The sequence below is a fragment of the Ictalurus punctatus genome, chromosome 15 (genome assembly GCF_001660625.3).
Source record: "Ictalurus punctatus breed USDA103 chromosome 15, Coco_2.0, whole genome shotgun sequence".
NCBI lineage: Eukaryota > Metazoa > Chordata > Actinopteri > Siluriformes > Ictaluridae > Ictalurus > Ictalurus punctatus.
In genome coordinates, this window is record NC_030430.2 from 2,792,214 (window position 1) to 2,808,348 (window position 16,135).

Here is a 16,135-nt window from a genome sequence, read left to right on the forward strand (position 1 = left end):
GAGCGTTCGTCCACCATTTATTTTTTTCGAGCTGAGAGATTTTAGAAAATATGACGTGATTTCCAGTAAGGGATCATAGTGAGTAAAAAAAAAGTCCAGTTATTATGCAGTGGGTTCACAAACCCCTCATGCTAGTACAAATAGGTCAGGGTCTTGACTAGAGCCGCAACAACTAATCGATAAAATGGATAATAATCGATTGTGAAAATCGTTGTCAACGAATCTCATTATCGATTAGTTGGTCTGCGAGCGGCACGGGGGAGATTTACTCATTACGTCACTTCTGTTCCAAAAACACGCTTCGGAGAGTAAATACTAAAGTTGTGTTCCAAATGAAGTACTGTACACTTACACTATGCACTACGTACTCTACTGTCTAGTGTGTGGATTTTAGAAAGGTAATATCGTCTCAAAAGGAACACGAGCGGTTTTTTAACTAGCCGGAAGTATACGCCGCTTCCTAGTCAACGGCGCATGACGTCATACGCACGTAACGTGACGCCGCTAGCCAGGATACCCAGAGTCAGCGACAGTGACTTTCTTCAGTTGACTGTTTATGTCAACGTTACCTTTTATACAAAAAGTAATGCATAAATACGATTATGTAATATAAAGTTATATATACGTTTATATTATATATAAGTATTTATGCTTTTTTTTTTTATGGATGCACAAAAAATATATATTCTGGTGTGTGTGTGTGTGTGTGTGTGTGTGTGTGTGTGTGTGTGTGTGTATTGGGTTCTTTTCGCTCTTATATAATTGGATAAAAATTTGTGTAAAGTTTTAGTCTGAAGTTTATATTTGTCACACTCAGTTTGTGGATTTTATTTTAAATAAACGGGGGGGTGGTACTGAAAGTTTGGCCCGCCCTCACCGCATCCGATTAATCGAAAAATTTATCATCCGACCAATCGATTATGAAAATAATCGTCAGTTGCAGCTCTAGTCTTAACATACCGTTAAGTTAAGATTCTGTTTTAGACGTGTTAGTACAACGATTTAATACAGCAACAACAAAATAAGTCAACTTTTTCAATCCTCCAAGACTCCTGATGACTAGAACAATTGCTGTCTCTTTCTCTCTGTATGTGTGCGCGCTACAGAGATCCTGGCTGGAGGAGTGCAGATTGTCAATAACAAGCACCTAAGCTACGCTCCCTGGATCCACTGGCAGGACATAGTGAGAAACAGCAGTGCTCTCATCCAGATCAGTGAGAATGGTCAAAAAGGTGGGTGTGTCTGAGAGTGACATCACCAGGGTTGTTATTCTTCTGTTTGAATGTTCGTCAATACATATTGAGGCTTTGTGCTTTTTGTCCTCAGCGCCGTGTCATCCTGACTGCGGTGGTTACTGCTGGGGTCCAACTAAGGATCAGTGTCAGATCTGTGAGTAGATTGGCAGTTAAACCAACCCAACTATAAATATTTCACAGTTCACACTACTAAAGCCACTACTACAGTGGGACATACTTCCTGTTGTAAGACATCCAGCATTCTGGAAAGAAATGCTGTTTGGCAATGATGACTTTGTAAAATAATTCAATTAAACAGTTCTACATTAAAAAAAAAAAAAACTCTATTAAGAGCAGTAAACAGTAATAAAAGTGATCTGTTACGTAATACTTTGCTTTCTTTACTGACATTCAAAATCTGCCATAATACAATGACGTGCAGTTTCTTACGCACTCTTAAATGAGATCTGGCTACAGTATAGTCGAGCTGTTGTTTACGTAGCTGAAATAAGTTTAAGCTAACGTGCTAATGTAGTTAGCTAACATAGCTTAGCGAAGGATCCTTTGCGTGTCAGTGCACATAATTACCATAAGTACCTTTTTACCATGTAAATTTTGAAGCAACAAAGTCGAACATTTTCTACGTAGACACTTATGCATGAACAATCTCGTTACAGCATTTAAGCAGGAAATGCTATCAAACTTAGCATTTCGTCAAATATGCTTTCTTGCTGTGCATGCCTGTTGAATAATGTAATCAGCTGTCCAGGTCTAGGTCAAGAGGTATGGATCTATGATACAGCAACCTCTTAACTTCTTCTTCTCTGTGTGTGCCAGTGACTAAGACGGTGTGCGCGCCGCAGTGTCATGGCCGCTGTTTCGGCTCCAGCCCGCAGCACTGTTGCAACACTGAATGCGCAGGAGGCTGTACAGGGCCTAAGGAAACCGACTGCTTTGTAAGTGCTGCCTTTTACTGCTTCCTCAGAATTTCTCCAAAAGACAGCGTAAAATTATAATACGCGCCACTACATAGGCACTGTTTGTGCACAAGAGCAAACCCTATATTTAAAGACAGATAGAGAGATTGGTAATTAACCGTGTTTTCATGTTTGTAGCATCGAATTTGTTTGATTCGCTCCGTTTTAGGGACGATCATTTGTGCAACAGCGATCGCACTCTGGTACGAACCAAGACAGTCGAGCCATGATCAAGTGGTCTCGGTGTACCTACGTGCAAACTCTAGCACGGTACAATTGCCGTGAGAAAGCGATCGACTCAGCTGCGGGAACCTAACATGCAGGGTATTTTGGAAGCCAAATGGCAGAGCTGTATTATTGTAGAAATGTGATGATTTCTATGCCTTATTTATTTGTTATTTTCAAGAATTTTCCGCATTTTTCAGACCTATACGCTCCTCAGCCAACGTTTGTTTTGAGCCCGCTTAATTATCTGCAAATCAAATAGCAGACGAAAGAAACGATCGGTTTTTGGATTAATAGGTGTGAAAGCAGTCTAAACATGAAAGATGTCGAAAATACTATCCATACAGACTGGCCTGAACTTACTTGTCTATTCTTTGCTGCAGGCATGCCTGCATGTGAGTCATAAGGGAGCGTGTGTGCCTCACTGTCCACAGTCGCACATCTACAACAAGCACACCTTCCAGCTGGAACCTAATCCCGACGCCATGTACCAGTACGGTTCAATCTGTTTGCACACATGCCCCGGTGAGTACAGAGACTAAAGTCACTTCACCAAAACTAGCGTTTTTTTTCACTGTGTGCCCTGAAACGTGCATTTTTTTAGTCTGCTATTACACTCTTGCAGTATAGAATGAGTCACTCGTTTAGGGAGAACGTTACCCAGAACCTCTAGTGTGGCATCTGTTAGGGCTGTTTCATTTGTCGTGCGTGACCTATTCTTATACATACAGCCGTCCAGCATTGTGCCAATCTGCTGTTTGCACATAGAGGAATTTATCAGACTAAATTAAATATTTAAACATTGAATGCATGGGGCAATAACTAAATAAAACTAAAATGCGACATTATTAATGTATTTCAGTAACGTTTCAATTATTTATTTTAATCGATAAATATTTGACTTGAATTTACCCGTTAAAGCACAAAGGGCTTAGTGATTGGTCCATTTTTAATTATTTATTTATTTATTTATTTTGATGAACACGAGCAGCACCGCCACCATTGCACACGTCTTCAGAGACATTTTCTCCGATGTTGGTTATACCATTGTTATCACCCGTTTTATTTGCTACGGTAAGCGTAATGAACATGCGAATGACTTTAGGTCAATGTCGGTGAGTCAGAGAGGCAACTGCAGCCCACCATCCCAGCGCTGATGGACGAAAGTGACAAATTCAGGTCGAAAAAACAACAAAATAAAGATCAAGTAGAATGAAGATATTAGAGAGAGATCATTTCTGTGCTTCAAGTCAAGACCTTCAATAATGATCTTTACATTAGATACAAGGCACGGTGGCTTGGTGGGTAGAATGTCTGCGTCGCACCTCCGGGGTTGGATTTTTGAATCCTGCCTCTGCCCAGTGTGTGTGGAGTTTCTTTACGGGTTTCCTCCCGCAGTCCAAAGACATGCGCTGTAGGCTGATTGGCATTTCCGTAGTCTGTCGTGTGTGAATGTGTGTTGTCTGGGTTGGCACCCTGTCCAGGGTGTCCCCCGAGTTCCCTGAGATAGACTCCCTGCGACACTGTGTACGATAAGTGTTATGGAAAATGGACAGATGGATGGATATTAGATACAGACTTTATTAGGTACAGATTTAAAATTTGCTTGATTTAAATTTGTTCTATAAATCTGTGTTTTGTTTTGTTTTTTATTTTATTGAAATTTATTTTGATCACACTCCCTGTTTCTCTCTCTCTCTCTGTGTCTCTCTGTCAATTTCTCATACACACAGTTCACTTTGTGGTGGATGGCAGTGCGTGTGTAAGTGCCTGCCCTCCTGATAAAATGGAAGTAGAGAAGAATGGTACGAAGCACTGTGAGCCATGCAATGGACTCTGCCCAAAAGGTGAAACGCACGTTATACACAGTTACAATATATAATTTACAACACAACTGTTAAGACGTATTCTTCAGCAGGCAAATGTCACGTACTGTATATACGCGATGCATTTTATTAACAATAATAAACACGTTCATATTAGAACAGTTGTTCACGTTGAACAGAAAGTGTCTAATTGAACTTCCTTCCTTTCTCTCTCTCCCTCTCGCTCGCTGTCTCTCTCTCTCTCTCTGCAGTGTGTGAGGGCACAGATTCCAGTACGAGCAACAGACAGACAGTGGACTCCAGCAACATTGACAGTTTCATCAACTGCACCAAGATCCAGGGCAGCCTCCATTTTCTTGGCCTGGGTATTAACGGGTGAGCCTATCTGCCTGTCTATACTTTTCTTCATGTTTATTATTTTTATTCATTTTTATATTATAAGACCTTTTGAATTATAAGATTTTATATAAGGCCATAAACATATGCACATAGATACATGGCACTGCATATATGTGAGATGATTTACACCGAAATAGTGTTTATGTTTACATCGTATTCGATTCATTTTTATTTTTTATTTTTTTTAAACCTTATTTATGACCTTATGGCTTAATTTAATTGCCAGACAGAAAACTTCTAATCTTCCAAATAGTTGAAAGTAATCCTAAACTTTAGTCGATCCTTCGGTAAGGAATTCATCTGAGTGTGAAAGTTGGCACTACGGTAGCGCTGCTGCATTCTTTTACGAAACCGACGAAGCTGAAATCTGAGTTACTACTGAAAACGTTACAGGCGAGTGGTATTGCATCGTTAAATATAAGAGCCAGTCTAGTTCTAGTATGCGGCTGGTTTACTAGAGGACGTGGGTGAGCATGTGAAGAATTGGTGGTTTCCATCGTACAGCTTTGTAGAAGGTGGGAGGGGAGTGGTATATAATATATGGTGTAAATGCGTCTGATTTTTTTCTGATGGGTTACAAAATCTGTTATAAAATCCTTGATAAAGCAGAGAACTGTTAATTATTCATAGTGCTTATTAATGGTCACACAGCTGTACATCTTTTACAGGGATGATTATAATAATATACCTCCTCTAGACCCAGAGAAACTCAGAGTCTTCAGCACTGTAAGAGAAATAACAGGTAATAACACTCTCTCTCTCTCTCTCTCTCTCTCTCTCTCTCTCTCTCTCTATATATATATATATATATATATATATATATATATATATATATATATATATATATCACACACACACACACACACACACACACACACATATATATATATATATATATATATATATATATATATATATATATATATATATATATATATATATAGTGCAGTGTATATAACTGAAATCAGTGTCTGATTTGACGTTTTTTTTATGAACGTTTCCTGTATTTTTACTTTTATATTGTAAGTAAAATTGTTTAGACTTTTCTCTTTTGACTTGTGTGAAGAATTTGAAGCTCTACCCCAACTTTTATTTATTTAGATGAATAATTAAAGTAAAGAATTCCAGTACTTTCAGATTTGATTGCATTGCGATAGGATGTATAATATTATATACGGTTTAAAATAATAATAATAATACTTTTTTTTAATGATTGTGTGTACTGTAGGAATTTTGAGCATTCAGTATTGGCCTGCAGAGCTGAAGGATTTGTCATTTTTCTCCAATCTTACCACGATACGAGGACGGTCGCTTCACGTGTAAGTGTGTAAATTTGTGTTTGCGTGTTTCTAGCATCAGCAGTTTTCGAATCTAACTGCCACCTGTGTGTCTGGCTGCGTGCTAATACTATTAAATTACATCCGTTTTATGCTAGCAGTGTATCACAGTCTGTGCATGCATCTCATCTTTTGCTCTTTATTTGTTTTTTATGTTTTTATTTGTTATTTGTTGTGTTTTTTTTGTTGTTGTTGTTGTGCATCCCTCCACCTCACCCCACCATACCCGCTTCCCCTAACTGTGTACCCGCAACAGCACAAAGAGGTATGTAAACCAAGCGAACTGCCCTAAACTCTCTAAACTGCATGGCTTAATAAGAAATCTCCCTCTTTCTTTATCACGTTCTCTGTATCTCCCATGCACACACCTTCACACGCTGGTGTCATTTTCCTCTTTGGGTGTCACATTATGACAGCAGTGTGAAAATGGAGCCAAATGGCTTTGATGGGCTGCAAAATATGACTGATAAAGATAAAGGTGCATGCTCAGGAAGACGTTTAGACTTGTAGGTTTGAACAGATTTCGCAGCTTTCAGAAGGCTTTCAGGAATGTGCATCTATGGTTGCGTTTCTCGCCAGCAGGTTTTTAAGAAACCTGGGCTTTTTCCGGTAATAATGTACTTTAAGAGCTCTACCGTAATGAAATATAAATGGAGTTGTTGGATCGTTACACGCGCTGGAGAAATGGACATAATGCTAAACAAGTTTGTAATCAGCTGTCAAAATATTTTCATCATCATAATTAGGGGCAATCCTAGTTTGTAGTGGAGGTCAGTGCACAAGTAGGCAGCGTCAAACCGGATAATCCATGATCATAAATCAGGAAAACGGTTGAGGGTCAAAACCAGTAAGTCTTGGTACTATGAAACAAGACACTGGGCGACAAAGCTCTGACTTAACGCTAGAAATGTCCAATTAAACTTTTGTCGTTGTCCTTGCCAGCTGTCGTTTAGTATTGGGAATTGCTGATAGATTCCAACTATTGCGCTGGCTTTCAATTGGAATGATTTAAATGTCTGTCGGAAAACAGACTGGAGTCTGCAGCTTTAAGAGCGACAAAAATAAAGTGCGTTGTATTTCATAATATGTGTTTCCTTTTCATCTATTGTGTATCCTAAACGAATGCCATAATAACTTGCTGTCTGATTTCGGCGCAGGGAAACAAAACACCTTCCTTTGACGCGTCTTAGCTTCCCTTGGTCCATCCTGCCAAACAAGATAAAGCCCTCGCATTTAAAAAGCAATTAAGAAGATGCCAAAATGTGTTGTTAATCAGGGCCACTTCACTATACGTGCGTGCTATTCACCACAGAGCACATACAGGTGTAGTTTGTAGAATTGTATTTAAATGTTACGATGACCTTCGTTACAGCTAATAAACGGTTCTGACCTTGTAAATGGGTAATAAAGCAATTGCAGCTACAATCAACTCGTAACCAGCTTCCAGATGGCCACGCCCCCTAATTCCGAGTGCAATTCAGGAAAGCTTGTCGTTGTCAGAACTTCATTTCGTATCATATTATATCAATTATAAATGTAAAAATTTTACCATTGTGTCAGCAATACTGTTGTAAATATATACAAAGTTTGTGTAAAGGTCATCTTACTTAAAGTTTTGCATGGTCATTATTGTTCTTCAAGAGAATATCCACTGCTCAGATTATCATTCAGACTGGCTTGGCATTATTTCATTATTTCAATCCAGGAGTGCATGTAAACATGTTTATACTGTTTAAGCCTCCATGTATACAGTCTGTAGCTACCGCTAAAATCAGTTTGTATCTCCTCTCCCTCATTTCCTCATGATTTTTGCTCCACCAGCTCCATCTCTTTACAAGCAGGGTTTTTTTTCTCTTTGTTTTCTGATCCACCTCTGCATCTGTCTTTCTCCGTTAGACCGTTCTCTCTGATGGTGATGAAGTTGGACTCTCTGACGTCTCTGGGTCTGCGCTCTCTGCGGGAGATCAGCGAGGGCAGCGTGTATATCAGCAATAACACGAACCTATGTTACCAGCATACCGTGAAGTGGCAGCAGATCTTCACTGGCACCCAGCCTAAGCGCAGACTCAAATTAAACGACATCAAGTTCAACAAGCCGGCGAGACTGTGTGGTAAAATGTCCATATTCCTTCTGCGCGGCCATATTATACTTTCACGGATTCATGCGATGTACTCAGCACTTCTTTCTGCCTCTGTGTGTGTGTGTGTGTGTGTGTGTGCTTACAGAGGCTGAGGGTCATGTATGTGATCCACTGTGTTCGAACTTAGGCTGTTGGGGCCCCGGACCTGAGCAGTGTCTTTCCTGCAGGAATCACAGTCGTCGTCATACCTGTGTAGCACAGTGTAACATCTTCTCTGGGTCAGTGCGTGTGTGAATGTATATATGTTTATAACAATTCCGATCTATAACAGAACATTCTGCGTTTTTGTATACAAATTGTCTTATTTACTGTATATGTGTTTGTAGGGAACCACGGGAGTTCTCAGGTCCAACTGGAGAGTGCCTTGCCTGTCATCCTGAGTGCCTACCACAGGAGGGGAGAGAGACCTGCAGAGGAGAGGTATGGAGGAATGGGGCAATCGTATTTACATTTACACCATTTGGCAGACCTTATCCAGAGAGACTTACAATTATCTCATTTTGCTCAGTTAAGGGTTAAGGGCTCAAGGGCAGTGGCAGCTTGGCGATGCTGCGATTTGAACTTCTGATCAGAAGTCCAATGTCTTAACCACTGAACTACCACTTCCCTTTCCCATTCAGGTTTTATGTAGACGCAGACAGGATTTGAGATACACCAAGGTTATATTAGAATTATATCAACACTACAATACCACATCCAAACCCAGACTGCCGTTTAAAGAAAGGTATTAACACGGTATAAACATCTCGATATCAACCCAGAGGACGCTATAGCCCGTTTTTCTTGTGCAAAAAAAAAAAGACATGTCTCCAGAGCATAGGCTGACAATAACAGTACATGAATGCATTAATACCTGAATTAATACTTAATTAAATATAACTAATGATGAGTTAAAGCTAATCATGAACTAATAACGAGCTGAACTTAACTGCGATGTGAGTCTTATGAACGCACGCGTGAATACCAGCCACCTTTAGTACGTGTTTGTCAGTTAACGTATTAATTAACACCTTTTGGTAAACTAAATCAAACCTGCTCTAAAGACTGTGAAGTAAAGCAGTCAACATAAACACAGCGCCATCTAAGACTAAAGCACCGGAAATTAATCTATTAGAAGACTGGTTTTAAATGTTAATAGATAATAAGGTCTGCTAAATGAATAAACGTTTCTGTATTCATTTCACCCTTGTGGGTAAAGGAGCAGTGGCCCGGGCCCTATCCTCCCAGAGTACGTACTAGCACTAAAATGGGATTTGAAGAGAAACGGATGGAAAATGACGCAAAACGAGTTGAGATGATATTATCGGTGTTTATTATTAGTGCGTCGTTCTACGTTCGATAAGGAGGATCGGTGCAAATTATGAACGTAATCCAGCGCCCTCCGTTGATGTTTGTGTACGCAGCTGCGTGAGGCAAATGATATAAACAATTTGAAATGATGCACATTTAATTCCTATTCTTTCTTATAGAGCGTGTTTGGTTTTCTTTACCACTACGTGTTAATTGATACTTTAACTGAACAAACATGTACTAGCATGTACTTTATTCACATATGAATTCATAAGACTTGAACGTTAAAGAGTTAAGATAAGGTAAGATTAGATAAGATCAACTTTATTGATCCCACACTGGGGAAATTCCCTCGTTACAGCAGCTTAATTACACAATAAAACAGATAGGAAAGAATACACGTTAAATAGGAATAGAATTGAAAAGAGAAAAAAATAAAAGTATCTAAAAAATTATATACAATAGGAATAGAAAAATAAGAGTAAAAGTAGTAAGAAAATGATAATAATGGTAATATGTACACTATGGAGACCTCAATGTATGTACAGATGAATACAAATTTGAACATATACTCATGAGTAACAACTTGTTTATATACATAAGTGGATAAATGGATTATTGAGCAGTTAACAATAGAGGGCTGAGCAACAAATATGTATAATAATGTGTGGGTTGATGAAGGTAAACAGCTAGCAGTGCTACATTATGTTGTTATTGCATTAAAGAGTCTGCTGTAGGGATGAAGGACCTGCAGTAGCACTCTTTCTTGCACTGAGGGTGCAGCAGTCTGCTGCTGAAGGAGCTGCTCAGGGACCCCAATGTCTCATACAGGGGGTGAGAGGAATTGCTCATGATGTACGCCAGCTTAGCTAACATCCTCCTCTCCTCCACTACATCTATGCTGTCCAGAGGACAGACCGGGACAGAGCTAGCCCTCTTAACCTCTTTGTGAGACGTTTCCTGTCCCTCTCGGTGTTCCCGACTCCCCAGGAAACTACTGCATAGAAGATAGCAGATGCTACCACAGTGTCATAGAAAGTTTTAAGCAGGGTCCTGCACATACCAAAACACCTCAGTCTCTTCAGCAGGTGGAGACGACTTTGTCCCTGTTTATACAGGAAAAAGGGAATTATGGTGAAAGGTTAGCTCTTCATTAGTTTGTGAGTAGAACACGCCTTAGCTCATCATTAGTTCATATTTAATAAAGTATTAATTCAGGTATTAGTGCATGATTATTCATGTACTGTTACTGTAAAGTGTATAAACTGACAGTGACGCTACAGCTATGAGTACCTAAGTTAATATTGATGATGTTCTCTGTAACTGCGTCTACCACCTCCGGTATCCCTGAACTGGCATTATATATAATTACCCTACCATTTAAAAGCTTTTCCACATTTTAGAATAATAACAAAGTCATCAAAACTCTGGAAGAACACAAATGGAACTATGGGAATTATGTTGTGATAACAAAATCCAAAATAAATCAAAGTAATTTTATATTTTAGCATCTTCAGAGTAGACGCCCTTTTTGCATAGAATTTCCGGAAATGAATAATATTTTTTTTGGTAGATAAAATGTTCGTTTTCTAATGAAAGAACTGAATACGTTGGTACAATTATTATATTTTTGTCTGCAACACCGATTTCAAACATTTCATCAAACACCTTCAGATCAAAAGCTTTTTAAGATCATGAGAAACATTTCAATCGAGTGTCCACAAATCTTTGACCGGTAGTGTATATCAGACATAATAATACCTTTCAAAAACTTTGACTGCCTAATCATTTCGTACCGTACTTTAAACACGTGCCTTGCCTTTTTAAATAAGATTATTCTGCTGCAGTATGTAAGGAATAAAACACAACCAAGCATGCATGTTTTATTCCTCTTATACTGTACCACAGCCAGTTTAATGTTAAGGACTTTCTACAAGTTGATCACCAGCCTCGATTATTTATTTATTTATTTATTTATTTTACCCCATCTTGAAGTTAACAAAAAAACAAAATAACAAAAAGACTCTCCCGTACCAGAAAACCTAAAGGAACGGCTTTACACGCTTTACCTTGAATAAAGGTTAGAAGGTTATAAAGTACCAACTCCGGAGACTGCTTCCAGACATGTTCCATGCCAACAGTTTTCCTTTTAATCTGTTTATATGGAGCATCCATACATACAGGGCCCTGTTTAAGTTGTTACTATGATGGACGTTGTTCTACTACGATAGAAATGATAAAGTATTAGAACAGTCGCGTTAATATAAACCCTGTAGCCTGCGCTACTGTCCGAGCCGTGAGGTTGTAGAAAGTGACCAATCAGAATTGATCATTCGAAAACACGTGTGGTAAACATTTAGATTAAACAATTTCAGACTTTTAGATTAAACAGATTCACACCTTATTTAGTTCAACACATCAAGGTCAACATCTCCCTCTCTCTCTCTCTCTCTCTCTCTCTCTCTCTCTCTCTCTCTCTCAATGCATTTTGACCTGCAGCATTGTTTATTCACCTTGGGTCTATTTTCCCTTTAACCACTCCACACGCATCATTTGCCAAATTCATTACTCTGTCCCCTTAACCAAATCATACATTTTCCTGACTGACTCAGAAGGCGACATTGGCGAGATTAAGCAGCTCAGTGTTTAATACATACCGGAGTGTATTTACTTTTTGTCCCCTTTTGTACATGATGAAATATGACCTCCGTTATTTTTGCCTTTGATGTGGCGGCCACAGTCCAGATTCTGTACACACCAAAGCCTGTGGATTTTCCACTGTTTAGATGAGCACTTTAATGTCAACACAGAAACACCCTGAAACACTCTCCCTCTGATTGCGCTTGTGTATGTCGGTTCTGTTGTGTTGTCGTTCTGTCGTGCTAGTACCTGTTTCGCTCGTTGCTCACGGTCGCATGTACAACTCGCACTGTATTGAAGAGAGAGAATATTTTGTGAAAAATGTGTTCATCATTATTTAATTAATGATTCGGGGACTTCCTCTAATGTTTCTGGTTAGATGGCGGATGAGCTTTGTGGCACTCGTATTTGTATTTGTATTGTATTCTACCTCATTTTGAAGTTGGTTTGAAAAAAGGCAGCCAAAGGATGAAATGTAAATGTGTATGTAAATGTCATGATGAGATAATTAATAGGAAAAATTCTAACAATATAATTTTAATAGTCCACCCACGCTCTGTGTGATGTCTTCAGCAAGCCCTAAAGACCTGCCAAACTGGCTTTGCTGCCTCTTGGCTTCATCCTGCTTATTGTGTAATAACGCATCACTAACACGCCAATAGGATTACGAATTCCAGTTTTAGTTGTTTACACTTGTACAGGTGCCGACAGATTGAGCTGCCATAAATCTTCCGTGAAATAATCATATTTTCCCCCCACTCTCTCTCTCTATCTCTCCATCTCTTTACGTGTGTGGCTGTAAGGGAGCAGATAAGTGTGAAGCATGTGCTAACCTAATGGATGGTCCTCATTGTGTGTCCTCCTGCCCTTATGGAGTGACTGGAGAGAGGGGACAGACTATCTTTAAGTACCCAGATAGTACAGGACACTGCCAGCCTTGTCACCTGAACTGCACAAGCGGGTAAGCTCACAGTACATCCATAATGCAGCTACACCATGGACAAATCGTAGAATATCAGCGGTTATATTCCTACACATTGTGAAATTGCTTCAAAATTATCGGTCCCTCCTTTCAATTCAGACCACGGGGGTTCAATAGGAGACCGAGGTGGCTGTCGGAAAACATTATTACTGTGGACCACGTAGATTGTGTGTTTTAGAGTCATTAATTTGTTCAAAGGTCCGTCTATGTCCAAGATTTATTCAGTTATTTGAACTTTTTTTAGCTTCTCCAGCTGTTTAATTGAGCATTGTGTGTGTTAATCTCTTGAAACTGTGTGAATATGAAAAGAATATGAGTTTTCTGATGCACCGACCCATCTGATTTTTTTTTCCAAGATGTACTGGTCCATCTTTGAGAGATTGCATGGATGCTCGTCTAACAGCGGACAGGTCAGTGGCTCCCTCTACTGGTGGCAAACTTCATGCATAGTATCTTTCCATCATGACTTCATTCTCTTTGCTTTCGCTTTGCACTCTTGAGTCCTTCGCGTCTGACCGGCTGACGTGCCTTTTCCCAGTCCTCACATTGCAGCTATAGTAAGCGGAGTGTTGGCTGGTCTCATCGTGTGTTTGGCAGTCGTGGTGATGGCGCTGCTGTACCGCCGTGGCCTGGCCATCCGCCGCAAGAGAGCACTCAGGAGATACCTGGCGAGCGGCGAGGTGACGACACACAACATGAGGAGATCTCTGACAAACAGCTTCATTCCTAATAAATATGAAGTAAAATATCAGACATGACAGGGACATTGTACACAAGATTACATAAACCGTATGAGCACAGTACAATGACAAGTGCAAAATACATAAATGCACAGAACATTATAAATATCGAACCACACAGTACTGGTTGGACAGTTCAGAGAGATACGTAGTTCTTCGTTTTGATCGAGAGTATTCTTCACTGTTAAAAAGGATGCATTTGGGAAATCCACAGCTCTTGCATTTGTGTGATGCAACTAATTTAAAGGCGCCGTCATCGATTTTTAAGCCGGAACACTATAATATTTGGCAGCGTCCCCAAATACATCACATTGTAACACGAGGTAAGCGGATGAGCCAAGACGCTAGTGATATGGGTAAAAATCAGGAAGTAAATCCACAGAAACACACGAAAACATTGCATCCTGAATAGAAAACATAAGAGTATATAAACACAACCTAATCAACAGGACACAGTCAGGAAACACACCAATGAGAGGACAGGGGAGAAGACAAGATGTAAAGAAAAAAGGGGGGAAAAAACTAAATATCAGGACAGTACTGAGACGAGGGATTGAGTAGAGGTGACACATTCTGACAGTTCAATAAATCAGCTCAGAGGAGACACTCTGGTCTCTAGCGCCCCAGGCTTTTAAAATGGGAGTATAAACAATTGATATGGAACATAACATCTAACATTCAGGACAAGGAGGCATCTGTACTTACAGTCAGGTCCATAAGTATTTTGGACAGTGACACAGTCTTCATCATTTTGATATATCAAGATGTATAGCTGAAAACCTGAACAGCTTGACGTTGTGTATTCCCTCTGTCTTACCCTCCTCTTCTCCTATAGAGCATCGAGCCGCTGGATCCAGGCGAGAAAGGGACAAAAGTTCACGCTCGCATCCTGAAAAGTTCAGAGCTACGCAAGAGCAAACTCCTGGGATCGGGAGTCTTTGGTACCGTACACAAGGTCCGAACACTCATCCGTTAATTCAGACCTTCTACCATATACACGTGTTCTGTATATGATTTGATCAGTGTTGCAAGTCCTGCTTAAGTATTAGACTCTGGACTTTGTTCTATCTTGGTCTAAAATGTATATATGGTCTGAAAAGTGTCCTTTACTTTGTCCTCAGGGTTTCTGGATACCTGAAGGGGACTCAGTGAAGATCCCTGTTGCTATAAAGACCATCCAAAACCACAGCGGGGGTCACGCTTTCGCTGAGATTACAGATGTGAGACACTTTTCCGTATATTCACAGGGTAAAATTGAGATGTGGGAGGTGGGGGAGCTCTACTTCTTTAACAGGTGCAAACAACTGACACACATACTGTATCTTGTCATAAATGTATTCATACCACAGCATTGGTGAATTCTTGAATCTGATTGGTCCGTTTCATTTTCTATAACAACAGATCTAGCAGACCTTTTTCCCAAAATTGTTAATATAAGATTTGCTACCTTAATATAATATAATATAATATAATATAATATATAATATAATATAATGTGTGTGTGCATAAATACTGCTAGCTGAGTATTTAGCTACCTTGATGCCCAGGTTGCCTTCTAACAGTGTTCTGGCAACTTTAACCACTTCCTTGTGTGCTGCAGTACCTTTTTTATTGCTCTCTTATATAAATGTCTCTGTGTACGCAGCACATGCTGTCTATCGGCAGTCTGGATCACCAATATATCGTGCGTTTGCTCGGAATCTGTCCTGGACAAAGCCTGCAGTTAGTCACCCAACTCAGCACTCACGGCTCCCTGCTGCAATATCTGCGGAAAAATGCGAACAACCTGGATCCCCAGCGCCTCCTCAACTGGTGTGTGCAGATAGCCAAGGTGAGACTCAGGAGCTCTGTTAAAACTGGGAACGTGGAAGTGCTAGAACATTTGGGTGTATATCTGTGAGTACATACAGTATGTTAAACTTTTTTCATCTGTGTCTGTGATTTAGGGCATGTACTACCTAGAGGAACACCGCATGGTCCACAGGAACCTTGCTGCTCGGAACGTGCTGCTGAAGAGTGACTACATCGTGCAGGTTTCTGATTTTGGCGTTGCAGACCTGCTCTATCCTGATGACAAGAAATATGTCTACAAGGTATTGATCAATTATCACCACTAATATGTTTCAGTTTGAGTGTATATGATATACAATATATTCCTGATTGGGGAATGACCCTTTAGTAAAACAAGCATATAACTTATTGATGCCAATAAGTGTATCTCATACTAAATTGTTTCAGAAATGAAAACAAAATCAACCTGAGGAAATTAAAACAAAGGTAAAAACAAACTGCAGTTTTTAAATGATAATGTTATTTATTGAAGGCAAAAAAAGTTCACACGAC

The 16,135-nt window shown here is 39.7% G+C and overlaps 1 protein-coding gene across 1 annotated transcript in view; it reads left to right on the forward strand.

The window, feature by feature from the left end:
• erbb3b (erb-b2 receptor tyrosine kinase 3b) overlaps window positions 1-16,135 on the forward strand; it is a 37,337-nt gene that overhangs the window by 14,466 nt on the left and 6,736 nt on the right. The window contains exons 5-22 of the mRNA XM_053686259.1: window positions 1,107-1,232; window positions 1,327-1,389; window positions 2,073-2,191; window positions 2,821-2,962; window positions 4,171-4,284; window positions 4,515-4,638; window positions 5,331-5,404; window positions 5,891-5,981; window positions 7,896-8,110; window positions 8,226-8,358; window positions 8,467-8,560; window positions 12,874-13,031; window positions 13,409-13,462; window positions 13,591-13,732; window positions 14,628-14,747; window positions 14,914-15,012; window positions 15,438-15,623; window positions 15,739-15,885. Coding sequence (XP_053542234.1) covers window positions 1,107-1,232; window positions 1,327-1,389; window positions 2,073-2,191; window positions 2,821-2,962; window positions 4,171-4,284; window positions 4,515-4,638; window positions 5,331-5,404; window positions 5,891-5,981; window positions 7,896-8,110; window positions 8,226-8,358; window positions 8,467-8,560; window positions 12,874-13,031; window positions 13,409-13,462; window positions 13,591-13,732; window positions 14,628-14,747; window positions 14,914-15,012; window positions 15,438-15,623; window positions 15,739-15,885 — 2,201 coding nt within the window. The remainder of the gene's footprint in view (window positions 1-1,106; window positions 1,233-1,326; window positions 1,390-2,072; window positions 2,192-2,820; window positions 2,963-4,170; window positions 4,285-4,514; window positions 4,639-5,330; window positions 5,405-5,890; window positions 5,982-7,895; window positions 8,111-8,225; window positions 8,359-8,466; window positions 8,561-12,873; window positions 13,032-13,408; window positions 13,463-13,590; window positions 13,733-14,627; window positions 14,748-14,913; window positions 15,013-15,437; window positions 15,624-15,738; window positions 15,886-16,135) is intronic.